At 28.2% G+C, this 14,635-nt stretch overlaps 1 protein-coding gene and 1 long non-coding RNA gene across 4 annotated transcripts; one reads left to right on the top strand and one right to left on the bottom strand.

Moving 5' to 3' along the window:
• Positions 1-3,825: 3,825 nt before the first annotated feature.
• LOC139998211 (uncharacterized) lies at positions 3,826-4,886 on the bottom strand. Its single transcript, XR_011803211.1, has 2 exons — positions 4,438-4,886; positions 3,826-4,347 (listed from the first exon to the last, which is right to left on the bottom strand). It is a non-coding gene; the product is annotated as an uncharacterized lncRNA (long non-coding RNA).
• A 1,186-nt stretch (positions 4,887-6,072) lies between these two features.
• Positions 6,073-14,488, top strand: Reg-5 (Rhythmically expressed gene 5). 3 transcript variants are annotated; one of them, XM_072022583.1, is made up of 4 exons: positions 6,073-6,471; positions 9,699-9,870; positions 9,962-10,051; positions 12,272-14,488. In XM_072022583.1, exons 1-4 carry the CDS (start codon positions 6,361-6,363, stop codon positions 12,664-12,666), a joined length of 768 nt encoding a protein of 255 aa, XP_071878684.1. In that variant the 5' UTR covers positions 6,073-6,360; the 3' UTR covers positions 12,667-14,488. The 3 variants fall into 3 exon arrangements, with proteins under 3 accessions (XP_071878684.1, XP_071878688.1, XP_071878685.1); XM_072022587.1 differs by lacking the exon at positions 6,073-6,471 and adding an exon at positions 8,719-8,817; XM_072022584.1 differs by lacking the exon at positions 6,073-6,471 and adding an exon at positions 8,842-9,047.
• The last annotated feature ends 147 nt before the right edge of the window (positions 14,489-14,635 follow it).

Here is a 14,635-nt window from a genome sequence, read left to right as displayed (position 1 = left end):
AAATTTCTAATTATTTAATTAACAGACTAGTATGTTTTAAATTTTTTAATTTGATTCTTGAACTAACATAGCTTTTAAATTTAATTATTAAACTAATACAATTTTTAAACTAAATATTAAGAGAAATGCGTTACGATACAATATTTGTTTAAACTTTATCAATAACTTTTTATAGTAATTTATTCACAAAAAATGCAACAGCACCAACACGTCCTTGTAAATAGCTTTACGGATACATTCAAGTAAGTAGTATAATGCATGTATGTACATAGCCAAGATTAATAAGGTTGCGTTTATGTTAGGAAAACAAAAATAAAAACCACTGAACTTAGACGTGTGTTATCTGAAACATAAGTCATCATATGCAATTATTTGCAAAATACGAATTCCGCAACAAAAAATTCTCTCAATCTTGTACATTTCACCTTTCAAAATTGAAAATGCAAATAAAATTATTATATTACTTTTATTCGGTATCTCTCGTTCGACTAAAATGCTATTTGGCATCAGTCAGTAAAATCTCAGGTTAAAACGAATACTTGGAATTTCCTGAATTCGGAATAACACTGTCAATAAGATTTGCGTAGGTTTGTACACGTGACCAGACTTACTGTTATATGTCTTTGGAATTCAAAACTTGTGAAATTTATTGCACTCATATGCAAAACCGTTCGATAGGTAGATCCGGCATTTATTTTCGCGCTATCAGTAATTCTTCATTGGTATTATTGATATTGGGCCAATGGAGATCATGACAATTTAGAATCAGATTACTTAATTTTTGAATTTTTAATTTAATTTATTTTAATTGCTAATCTCTATCGTGGGAAATGTACAATAGAAAATAAAATTAAATATTCAATAGAGTAGTGATCTAAATTATTATAGTCATGAATAATTCAATATTATTTAAAAGTTAATATAATGGGAGAATTAATTATCTCATATAGATAAAGATGATAGAGTAAGAAAATTTGTTTCATATAAAATTCTTAATCGATGTTGATTTTCCTCTAGAATCAACATTATATTAACTCGTTTCATTTACAATCTTTTTTCAGCCAATTTACATTGCTGAATTTTGATTTTTTCACAGTGTGATTATGAAAGGAAATTCCAAGAATTTAATTATAACCTTTTACGTCATAATTTCTTCTTTCATCTGGGTCCTAGAATTTTATGAAATTAGTCGATGGTTTCAGGAAATTCCTTTAATAACCTATCTTTCTTCTTACTTAATCATAAAAGTTCTTTTACACCTCTGTATCTTTATGTAGTGAAATTTTGTAAAATATCTATTATTCTAATGCACTTTTTCTATCTTGGAAAGATAATATTTTCGTAATACATTTATATAAATTTTATGCGTTATTTTATCTAATTTAATTTTTAACTTCATTGCTATAAATCAATACACAATACACTATATTTCGTTATAATAGTTGATTAAAATTGATATTTATCCAATTCAAATTAAGGAGAACTAGATTTTTCCCATACGCGAAATGACGATAGATAAATTATTTCTGTGTGTATATAATAGTAATTTTATTTCAAGATAATTTATTGACTAGGTATCTGCGACAACCTTTAGAAGCCGAAGAAGGAATTCTCATAAAAAAATGTAATTGTATCCCAATGATGAGCCTACAGATCTTAGTATGATAAATTTAATTCATTCTCTAACAAATCGTCGTATCGAAAAGACGTGGCAATCCTCAGGAATTTTTCAGCTATAAGGCTTCTACACTCATTAATCAATCCTAACATTGTTCCATATATAGTAGTAGTAGTAGTAATTCTGCATTCCTTAGAGGCGCCACATTCTCGCATCACTCAGAGCGCCAAAAAATTCACGCATAATCATTTCAACTCGCTGACACCGTTACCGGCAACAAATCGTAACTCATTTAACTCTCTTCGGCGTCATTTCGATATACTGCGCCATTAAATCGTTGCATACTCATCTTTTTTTCTTATGAATTAATGTTGTTTTTATACATTTATAAGACGCGGCAAATATTTTCGTGGCGCCACATTATTAACCCATGAGGCTACGTTAGTCGAAATATCAATGTTTATTAGTTCTTTCTGTTTATGGAATATTTTTTATAGGATTAAAAAAATGGGAAATTTTTCCTTGCATCCTGGTTGAAATAATCTCTTAATATTTAATAATTCTACAATTATTATAGATACAATTTTAGATTATTTAAAGGATTTAATTTAATACTTTATTATAATATTAGAATAACTTAAATATAAAAATGATTTGTTGAATACGTGACTTTTTAAGTATTTTATGTTACATCTACCTCGGTTTGGAAAAACATAATTTTACTTTACATTAATACAAATACTTGAAATTCACACGAGAAATTTTTAAAAAGAGTGAAACATCCTGTAACTATTATGTCAACCGGAACAAATTCTGCACCTCGCTATCTCTGGTGACGATCGTTGTGATGAAAAGCGGAAGCGATTTCCATAATCTTGCATTACGATATTCATTTCACGATTGACAATTGTCCTACATTCCATTTTAACACAACGGACAATAAATAATAAAAACAAACAGTAAAAATAAAGTATTTTTTGTATTAATTTATTTTATTTATTTATTTATTTATTTATTTTCTTATTTATATTTAGAAAATTGTTTTAGAATAACAGATAAAATATTCATTGTATAAAGCGGATTCACTGTTTTTCTCTTTTCTATAATAAATCAAGCGAAGTATACATTTTTATTCGATCAATTTAACATCTAAATGGGAAATAAAAGCGAGATGCACTTGTAACAACTACAAATAATTCATAGTTCGCGAACCAAGAAAAACGGTTGTCAAGCTTCACTGCTCAATTTTGTGAAAAAGTTAAATTGTTGGAGAGGCAACATTTTTATCTAACATACTATACATATATTTACATATTAAAAATACTAAAACATGCATTTATATAAACAAGTATGAAGTTTCATAAATTTAAATAAATCAAATAATGAATATAAATTAACTACGTTTTACATAGTAATGCTCAAAATTTTTTAACTACACCACCTTTTAATTACAAATGTTACATTATAATAACTTAATTAATGAATTTTATTGCTAACGTAAAATAGTAATAAGCAAAACATGTTGATTATGTGGAGTAGGAGATCACTGCAAAACTGAAAGGCAAACAAAAATAAAGAATATATATATATTAGTTATGTTGAGTGAAATAACTTTATAGCTTATTCTATAATTCTCCCGGTTATCTTCTCATGATCATGCAACGTACAAGTTCTAGATTTACCTTCATTAGACTTTTGTTTTTAGCATTTTAATACATTTTTCATATAGCTAAGAGAAACATAACCTTAGGAGACCGTAATTGATAAGAATACAGTTGATCGATTAAAGATCAATCAAAATTTATCATGGACTTTTTTTACTCCCTTACTCTATATAACATAGTAAGGACATTTCTTAGGTTCACGAGATTTTCATGGATGAAAATTATAGACAAATTGTGCACATGCAATCATGTTGGATCATATGCCACGAATGCCACAATCAATAGATTTGGAAAGTAGAATGACTCATTCGGTCAACGAATCACCATATACGATTTTTCTAAGGTCATTCATTTTCAAGTAAATTGTTCTTCACAATCAATTGTTTTTACGCTGATTTACCGATCAAAGATATATTACAATTACATTCATGAAATTGTAGAGCAGTGATTTTCAACCATAAAGAATAAACCATTGAACTTTTATACGTGTATAATTTTATTAAATAAAACAAGAATGAGCTTCATAGAATAATAAATTCAATATTTTGTGTTTATATAATATTCTTTTATTTGTCATAGTCATGGAGTATAATTACAAAATTTGATTGTTGAACTTTAGAGTATCATCTATATTATAGGTTATGTTTTTCGATATATAGGAAAATGATCGAAATAGATTCTTAATAAAATTGACAAACTCAAAATCATGGTAAATTAAGATTTTGAGAATTTGAATTCACACAATCCTATATATATGTTAACTTTTAAACGTATTATCTCTTTAGTTTTGTACTTAATTAAATTATGTTACAATTTTATTTACTGCTACGACAAATTTTCATATCTTGTAAAAATATAAATTTTTATAATAATAAATATAGAATGTTTTATAAAAATTAATAGTGGACTGATTTGTATTATAATTTTCATCTCCCAAATTCATAAAGAATAATTTGAGAACTACTGTTGTAGATCTATTCTTATAGGATCCGAATGACATAATAGTTGGATGACTGCATGCTGACTGTTAAATGTGCAGCAAACCTACGAGATAGTCGAGATTACCTGGAATGACGCTGGTTACAGTAATTGACTTAAACAGATAACCATTCGCATTGTCTGTATTTAGCTGCACGAATAATACAAAATACGTACAGGGCCTCTTATTCGTCAACGTACACTTACATCGACACGAATATGTGCGTGAAAGTATGTTTGTGGTACATATTTCAATTCTCACATTCGCTATTATCATAGAAAAGACTCATCACCAATTTTTCTTTTGAAGTTTTTATAAAGTTATGTAAATTGCTCATCATCTTAAATGAAAGCTTATAAAAATCATTTTCAGCATTAATAGCGTAATTGTACAAACTTGAACAATATACTAGATTATGGATTTTTATACACTTTTATACACATCTTTATTAACATAAGTCTTACCCATTCAGGGACACATATAACAACTATGTACTTCATTTAAAATATTTCTTATGTTTTTAGATATTATGTGCATTTTGTGCATTTTTATATTTTTAAAGATCTTATAAATTCATGTATATTCGCAATCTAAATATTACTATAAAAAGCATACTAATATATACTATTCCTGTAAGAAAATATTGCTAAAAAGTATCAAAAACTAGTATATCTTTCTTCATATTATTAAAAGGTTATAATTGGTACCCCTCTTAATATTTCATCCACGTGTCTTCCCAACGTGCTCGACTAGATACAACTAGTAGAATCATTTTTAATATTTCATACATCATCTGTCCTACATAGAAAATCAATTTGTACTTCCAGATTCGCAAATTGTTGATTAAGTGATGGAAATTCCAAAAGATTGTGATGTGAATGACTGGAAACATTTCTAGACGAATATTGATTTATAGTTCGATCATTGACCTACGTCACGTACATCTTTAAGTAGCCATAAACTTTTATACGAGAATAAATCATATACGTATATGTATTCACACTGAAATAAATCGTAGTAAATATTTTGAGAAACATACCATGAATGCGATACAGAAGATCATGTACTCACAATCACGATTTGATTTTGAACAATATTTATCTTTTAATATTCGTATTGTACTTTCATTCTTTTATATGTGGAAGTTCAATAATAGTAATTTTTAGGACCTTGAAGAATGTGATTCTAAGGGCTTATTGTTAAAGTAGCTGGAGGAATCTGATAAACAAGACTGAATCTTTTCATGACAGTGAGCACCACGGACTTCCTCTTACGTATAAACTCGTTTTCAATTGATTTTCTCTGTATCTACAATTTTTAATTCTATTGTAAAACTCTCATAATTTAATGTACCAAATAAACAAAAAAGTTTATATACAATGAAACCTTTTTTTCTATCAGGTTCGTCACCTCATTTTTAAAATATTAAATTTTTGTATTTATATGAAATTACTATTATATAATACAAAATTTAATATACTTGAACCTAATTAATTATTATGTAAATGCTGTAAAAAATATAACAGTGTGTCGATACCTTTTATAGGCATTGTATTTTTGATATTATTGCATTACATATATAATCCAATGAATCTTAAAAAATATGAATTAAAGATGTTGACTCATAGAACATAAAAGTAACGAATATATTTTTTGCTACACAGAAGTTTCTATTAATTGGGTGACATCCTGGAAAGAAGTAAACATTATGGAACAAGCAGTGGACTCTGTTCCTGAAAGTAGGAGTGGGGGACCTGGTGTTTCATGGACGTCACTGGCATACAGAACATACATATAACCGGGGTTTGAAAGAAATTCAGCCAGTTTGCAAAGACCATTGAACGCGATAAAGTCGTTTCTTCATTTGCGTCCATTCGAGTCCACGTGAATTTTATACAATATTACTACTAATACTTGGTTAGTTAGTAAATAATTCTTAATTTTGAGACTCGTTATCACATCATTTGTATATATATTCTGAATCATAAAACAAGTGTTTTCGTTGGTAGTATATCTGTGATAGATCGAATTCCCTAGATTAACAATACGTATAAAAAGTGTGTTCGTGAAAGCTACTAAAGATAAGTGAAATAGCAAATATGAAGATTCTGAGAACTGCTATGCTGTTCACCTTTGTTCTGGGATGCTATACCTTGAGTGTCACTGCTTCTGCGATTCCCATGTGGGAATTCCTCTCCAGGAGTGAGAAAGTAAGGATTTTTTTCATTTCTAAATTGAAGATGTTATAGAGTAAATCTTTCTCCAAAAAATTATATTTGAATAAAATATGATTTTTATTCGTTATTTTAATAATCATTTATTGAGACAAACACTACTTATATATATGGAATTTGGATTTGCATTATTTAATCTTTCATAGATAAACTTATTATTTATTTCTATTTCACTTGAATCTTAAAAAATATATGACTGATGTATTTTGTACGAAAATTAAGTTTTTTCTTTTACATAAAATAAACTTCGCACCACAGTAATCTGTGGATGATATCAACAATAGCAGACTTTCACCGAACACGATCGAGTGCATTCGCTGAAAATGCTCTGCTCGTGCACTTGTGCAGACCGGTCGAGTGTAATTGCGTGAGTGCGCATCGGACGTTGACTTTTCTCATGACATTGTGCCCTTCTTCTCGTAATACTTCTTTTTTTCATAGAAACGGTCTCAAACGCAACAGTTTGCGATCAATGATTTTACCATCTGTTGATAGTAGCTTTGTCTGTCAACAATAGCCATTGAATATTTGGAAAAATTTAATTCATCAATTTTTTCAATAATCTTTTTACAATACAATGTTGATTATAAAAGTTGGAATTTTTAATTCATAATACTGATAGAGATTGTTAATCTCATAACAATACTGTTTATGAATGTCAAACATGTGGAAACAAAATTAGTCAATCATGATTATTTGTTAATATGTTTTTTTATTTTTACTTATTCTTTTTAAGATTATTTGAATCTTAAAGTAGCATATAAATACGATAATTCATTATTCTGAGTACATTTCTATATTTCTTACAGTCGCTAAACGGGTTACTGTTTATCAGTGAAGAAAGAATGCGGTAATCAAATACGGTAGCAAGAGAGCAAGAGAGATATGTTACATTATTCTTCAACATTTTCGCATTGCACATCCTAATATATATATATATATATACAGTTCATTAAATTCGGTATAAAAATTATTATACGTTTTATATATCTACATATATGTATATACAAATTAAGTATTTCTTATTGTAAGAAGAATTTTTCATATCAATTATTAACATTAATTACTTAGTAAGATATTATATTGCATCGAGGATTTTGAAATTAACTGTCCAAGAATGCAACATAATTTCTTAATATATAATTAATATCGTATTAATATTTAATCATAATAATATTTACAATATTAACTAATATTAAAATTCCTATTGGAGTAATTTAATATAATAATTTAATAAAGCTGTAATCATCCAAACGCGCGATAGTCTTGGTAAAAGAAAAAGGCGTGAAAATCGCCTTATGCGCAATATCTGTAATATGTTCGTAATATATGTTGGTAAAACTGATTGCACGTAAGTTGAAGTTCAAGAACGTGCTCTTTATCTATGGAGAGATTGAACTTGTAACTCATATTAATGAATCGACTTAAGATATTTCAATATATCTAACATTTCTAAAATCTGAAAATTTGCTAATCTTTATGTTCATATAGAAAGATTATCATCTTATTTCCGAAATCTTTTAAAAAATAACACAATGATCCACCATCGATCACGCAGCAAATTTATGTAGGTCAGCATCGGAATACATGGATGTACGAACGAGCACAACTTGTCGAGATTGAAACTTATCACGTTCTATATCGTACATAAAAATAATATTTTCTTCTTTATAAATATCATTTTTCTATGTGCATGAATAAATAAATTCAAACACAAAATTAGTTCATTTTTAAACATTTTATTGAAAAAGTAACTATTGTTAAAAATTATATACTTTATTTTAAGACAAATTTCTCATTTTAAGAATTTATCTTTATATGAATATAAGAAATAAAAATAAAAATTGAAAAAAAGAAGCAGAGATAAATATTCCAAATCATAGAATTAAATATTTCAAAATCTAGACATACGAATTCTGAAATATAGAAATAACATTCCAAAAATAAAATAATTCGCCTAATATAATTTTATAAATAATGAATGACAAAAATTATAAAAAATTGATTCATCAAAAATATTACTACAAAAAATGTCTACGAAAGAAATTGTATCGTTACGCAAGTGATCTTGCCAACACTGTTTGATTGGTAACACTTATCGATTGTCAATATTATTAAATTTCGAAATATTTTGTTGTTGTCCAAAAGACGTTACAGAAATGTCATTAGAAATTCTAAGGTTGAATATTCGCGTAATCGTTGAGCCATAGATAGAGCCAAAAGTATGTGGACATCGATCATTGTGCTTTACGTAGACGCACCACGAACGGGGGCATGTTTCACGTGGCAGACAGAATTTCTCGTGACGAAAAATAAAAAAACGTGTGTATCGCAATCAAAGCCCGATACGTGATGTACGGTACAGGCTGCGACACGCATATATATTTGTTTGTTATAACTGTAGTGTTCGATATCCTGTATGTTACACATTGCCGAGTTTCACCGGACGCGTGTAGAATGCATTTGCTCCGACGGAATGGAAAATAGCTTTCGCGATGATCGACATGATGATTTACGCAGAAAAAAACGTATCCATCTTCTGTATACGATATGTATAAGCTATTCACAGGTCAAAATCGTTAACACCATATTTTTGAAATTTTAGTACTAAAGCACTTGATTGATGTTTATATTATATAATTTGTTTTTTGGCAAATAAACAGCTCGTATATTGATCTTCATAGTTTCATTTGATATTTGATTTGACATAAATGATGCTGTAGATAGTACCCAAGCAAATTAGCTCGCAGAATTGTGTTCTGATTGATAATATAGCGAAATAAAAGGAGGGAAAAAAGGTTTTATTGGTACTAAAAAATAAAATATTGAAAATCGATGTTGCAAAGATATATTCTTAAAGACTTATATATTTTAATAATATAATATTTGAATTTGTTCATTGTATATATTATATTATGCATAGTGCTTCATATTTGAACCATATTTTAATAATAATATCTTAGAAATGAAAGGGAGAATTTTAAAAATCGGATTTAAGGATGTTACTCGGCGGGAAATAATATTTAAAAATAATTGAACGAAATATTTGCAATCATTATTGAATAATTACTTCTTCTTGTCACATAATATTTATTTGGCCAGTAACGATATATATTGCATCGAATATATATATATATATATAATATTGAAAGAGATTATTTAAATTTCTTTTTAAAGATAACCTATAAAATGTTTAATTTCAGGCGAGTTACTTGTTAAGAGTATTCAGCATGCAAGTAGCCAAGTATTGTGCGGATTCGTCCATGCCGGATTGCAATAAAAATTTATTGGTTGCCGGGATGCGGAACTTAGCTAACATGGACAATAATATTCTCGATCAATTGGATCCATATCAACGTGATGCGAAAGGACTTAGTAAGATTTCCAGTTTCGCTACATGGAATAAACCGAATATAATATTAAAAATTAATTCTATTTACGTTAACTTACTATTCCTTGTTTATAGTTTGGCGAGCCATGATAAAAAACGCATATTTTCCAAGACTTGCTCCTAAGCCAGATGAATTCTATTTCTCCATCGGAACAGATTCATTAGGTATGTATTTGCAATAGAAATAATAATTTTGTAAAGATGACAGAAAGATAAAAATAGTTTAGAATTGCATTCTAGGATCACTTTCTTGACCTTTGTAATTTTCTAGTTGCCTCGTAAAGTTCATTAATACAGATATTTACAGTTAAAACAAGATGCCTAAATGTGATAAAATGAGAAAAACATTCTACAATTACGTTCTAGAATCACTTTCTTGACCCCTGTTAATTTTCTAATTACCTTATGAAGTTCATTAATACAGGTGAAAGTATTAATTGACAAGAAAAAAGAAAAGAACGAAAAAAACTTGTACTCGAACCGACTACATAATAGTTGAGAAAAATGTTAACCGTGAAAATCAAGTTCGCATGACATTTGTTAATGATTAAAGAGAAATGTAAACATTGAAAGAGATTATTATCTGCACGATCCGAAATGAAAGAGAATAAATACTGTTGTGAGAAAGTTCCAAGTCTCAATCGCGCACGTTCCACTATAGAAAGTTTTTTTTTCTTTAACCGAACGAGATCGCATTTGATAGCAGAACGGTTGTTTTCAATTGGACCAGCTTCTTTAACTGCACTTTCACCCGATCATCTGAACGAGTCAACCGAAGTTCGGGGAGGCTTTTTGGATGCTATGAAAAATGTTTATTTACTGCGAGGATCTGAGAAATCTCATTCGATGTTCTAGTTTCCCCCGTAAATTTTAAAGAAGAATAAAAGAAAAGAAATTAGAAGAGATGTTAGATGGAAATTTATTTTATTTTCTTCTTCTTCAGATTTATATTCTAATTGATTTTATTGAATTTCTATTGCCTAGATCATTGTGTATATAGGTTTATGATGTAAATTTTTTGTAAATGGTAGTATAATTGTAAAAAAGGTGATATTACTATGGCTACAGGAAGTAGTAGCACATCATTGTATTTATTATAATTTTCAAACTAATTAATTAAATCCAAGTATATTAAATTTTACACGTCTATACAAATTTTATGGTATGATTATATCATGTGGGACCTAATAAGGAAAACATTTCATAGGAAAATAAGGAATGTGTCAGTACTTTTTATTAAAATAATTTCTCTTTTCAATTATGTTGCGAATTATGTCTTATTTTATAGATCTATTGAATTAAATTTAACAAGTAATATAGTAAGAAACTACAAGTTTTTATATAAATCATAATTTTTCTATGAAAAAGAATGTACGAAATATTCGCCTAAAGCCTATTTAAGTTGAATATGTCAGAGAGAGATGGAATTTTTAGTTGTTTGCATTCTTGCACGTCTCTTCCGAAAGTCCTTGCGGAGAAGAAACATTCGACAACGATCTGACGGAAGTAGGAAGTAGTATCATGGGATACTGACATGAAAATATTAGACGTCCAATTATCATAATGCGGAGGTCATATACGCGAAAAAAGGAATGACTTTTTAGTCACGTATTATTCCGTTAGTAACATGAGTTTAGAAGTCAATTATGCTAAAAATATTTACGATCAATGATAATTCTGTTCTAGGAAATGTATTTGTTTATTATGATAAAACTTAGTATCAGCATAAATGTCGCGTTATTAATGGACTCTCAGTGTCATGCTGCCCTTTCGATTAAAATTTTAGACTTTTGCATAGCTGTTTCATTACGTAATTACATATTCATTTATTAACGTGAACAACAAGAACATGAATTACTTAAGTCACAATGTTAATTCGGATTAAGCAATTATTTAATATTATAATAATATTAATTCGATTATTTAAATTATTGATAGATTCGTTCTCTTCTTTAAGATTATTGATTATGTTAAATATAACGACGCAGTTTTTAGACAAACAAAATAGACAATCAATTTTGTTAATAAAGCTATTTAGAAGATCAATAAGTTCTTCTCGAATCTTTCAAGAAATAGCTTTCAATTATAAAAATCGTTAGAATATACAGGTTGAAAGGTTACTGAAGGCCATTAGGGGAATCTCTTTCTTCATATCGAATCATATAGAGAAATTGCGAAGAGAAATTTTAAAGTATAATCGCGGGAGACACATAACTGATCTTTTTAAGCAATTTGAGAATCCTGATTCATATCAAGCGAAAATGAATTATTTAAAATAATTTTGCTATTCTAAACGTATTCATTATTCTTACTTTTTTCATAGAACCATTTGTAATCGGCTCCTAATTTTAAAGAAATCATATATTTATTGTTCTCATTTTTCAGCTGTCAGTGATAGCGATGTAAACGGCATAGGAGAAGAAACAATGGCGACACACGATTATATACAACCATCCTCTGAGCACACTGGTCCATATCTAGTTGGACCAATGGTGATTCGAGTGTATCCGGATGGTCGACCGGTTCCGGAAGATACAACGCGTCCTCTACCTCGAGATGAAGATATGGAAGAATTCAGGCGCTCCAGAGTACCTTCAGTCGAGGAAATTAAAACTGATAGTGAATTGTATGAGAAACAATTGAAAGGAAACTCATTCGCGGAAGCCAATAGTCATCGACGGTCTCAAGAGGAATCTACTCGATTCCGAAGTAGTCATTCACCATTTAAGAGACGATTACTTCAAGAAGTAACTGCAAAGCGTAAGATACGGCACCATTGAACAGGAAGAGTTTGGACTGACGATAAAGAATCGAGGAACCTCGTCATGTAGGCGGCTATAAAATTTGTTGAATGTTGTTAGAAGTAATAACAGAATAGGAAATTATGTTTGTTCTTCAGAAAGTTAAAACTATTGGGAGGTATAGGAAGAGATAATGAATAGACTGCAGATTTTTATGCATTTATAGGAAATTGCACAGAATGCACACAAAATATATAAAATATTCAAAATATAGTGCTCTCTATAATATTAGATTGTCCGAAAAGTGTCTTTCTTTTACAGACACGTCTTTTACAACGATGCATCTTTATACAAACATGAAATCTAATCTGTCGAACGTTGTGATCTTTATTTTGATAGAACAAAATGGATCATACGTAATTCGATAAAATAATATAAAACGGAAAATGTTGTGCATCCATTATTTCCTTATAAAACAAAAGAAACTTTTCGGACGATCTAATACTTGGCAGATAAAATGATATTTTCATTGAAGTTTTCGTTTTTAATTATATTCTCAAAAATATGAATTTGGATAAAAATCTGTAGTCTCAGAATGAAATTTACTTTGAGATGTTGAAAGTCTTATATGGAAAATAATATCTTTGGTAGATACAGTGAAGACACATTTGCAAGAATTTGGATCAATTTATATTCTATTCAGTTTCTATATTCAAAACTGTCGTGGTTATTTCTTGTAGTTATGAAAAACTGGTCTTTCATAAAAGAGATAGCTGTTTGTTATAGATTATAATTGAAGATTATTTCTTGATGAAGAGTTAATATTTCAATCATTTAGTCGTTTTGAACAATTTATTGGATGTAAGAGAATGAATGGAGAGTGATATTTTTCGATAATTTTAATTGTTTATGTGCACATTATTAGATAATAATCTCGTAAAGCGATGAGTTTAAAAAGACTGCTTTTGATAATGGTATTCATATGTTTCGTGTTAATGATCATACTAATTTCTAAAAACATTTACTACAGAATGTAATATTTAGGAAGTTAATTGACGATTGGTCGACGGTTGAATCTTTTGTAGTTTTCAACCTTAAATAAGTATATTAATAAGTACTTCAAATTAGTATATGTACTTCTCTTTTTTTATATTTCTGCACACTCTTTTATACGTAGATAATGTCGACCATGAATGTTGTTAATCACACAGTTTTCCATTAATTTATTATTTATTTCATCATCTATAAAAGTATCATTTATTTTTACATTGATTTCATTTATAATTTCACATACTATTCAAATAAGCATGAAAATAGACCAGTTCTTTTTGTTATTTGAGATTTTTCCAAGTCTCAATTAGATTTTCAGTTGTTTTGTTTGCTTTTAAGGTACATATCTTTGTGGCATAAGGGAACTTACCTCGCTGAAAATTTATTATTTTTCATGCTGAGTGAATATACGTACAAAAGTCATAATATAATGAAATATATTTTCGTGTATACAATAATATTTGCATTCGTTAAAATATTATATTTATTGCAGTTGTGTAATAAATTTCGAAAACGGTGAAAGTGACGATTTGTAAATATATAATTTGAGTTTTGGTATGTTATATTTTATGAAAATTTTGTACATAATGTGCAATTTTGAGATTTATATTTGCATAGAGCATAATATTAGAATTTACTTTAGGATGATGAGCCCATATGTTATACAAATACATGATAGACTAGATTTTGTATAAAACTGCTCATAAATATTTGTAAGATGTGGTAAGATTAATATTAAAGCGAGAGAGATAGTTTGTCATTATAAATATTTTTAAGCTACAGATGATTTAAAATAAAATGTGATATTTGATTTGAGAAAAGTTCATTTCCTTCATCGTCATTTTAAAACTTTTTTATTTCTTATAATAAATAATTAAATAAAATTAAATAAATGAAATTTAAATTGTTTCTGTTCATTTTTTACCTATTGATAACAACTATTTTGTTGACGACAGAA

The sequence above is a fragment of the Bombus fervidus genome, chromosome 2, assembly GCF_041682495.2.
Source record: "Bombus fervidus isolate BK054 chromosome 2, iyBomFerv1, whole genome shotgun sequence".
Classification (NCBI taxonomy): domain Eukaryota; kingdom Metazoa; phylum Arthropoda; class Insecta; order Hymenoptera; family Apidae; genus Bombus; species Bombus fervidus.
Note: the sequence above shows the minus strand (reverse complement) of the source record. Positions and strands in the feature narration are given on the sequence as shown.

What these genes read in the sequence shown, in the direction of transcription:
- Reg-5 (XM_072022583.1), top strand. Translation starts at nt 6,361, where the DNA reads ATGAAGATTCTGAGAACTGCTATGCTGTTCACCTTTGTTCTGGGATGC. An exon ending in TCCTCTCCAGGAGTGAGAAA is followed by an intron (nt 6,472 to 9,698) that starts GTAAGGATTTTT and finishes GTTTAATTTCAG; the next exon opens with GCGAGTTACTTGTTAAGAGT. An exon ending in ACGTGATGCGAAAGGACTTA is followed by an intron (nt 9,871 to 9,961) that starts GTAAGATTTCCA and finishes CCTTGTTTATAG; the next exon opens with TTTGGCGAGCCATGATAAAA.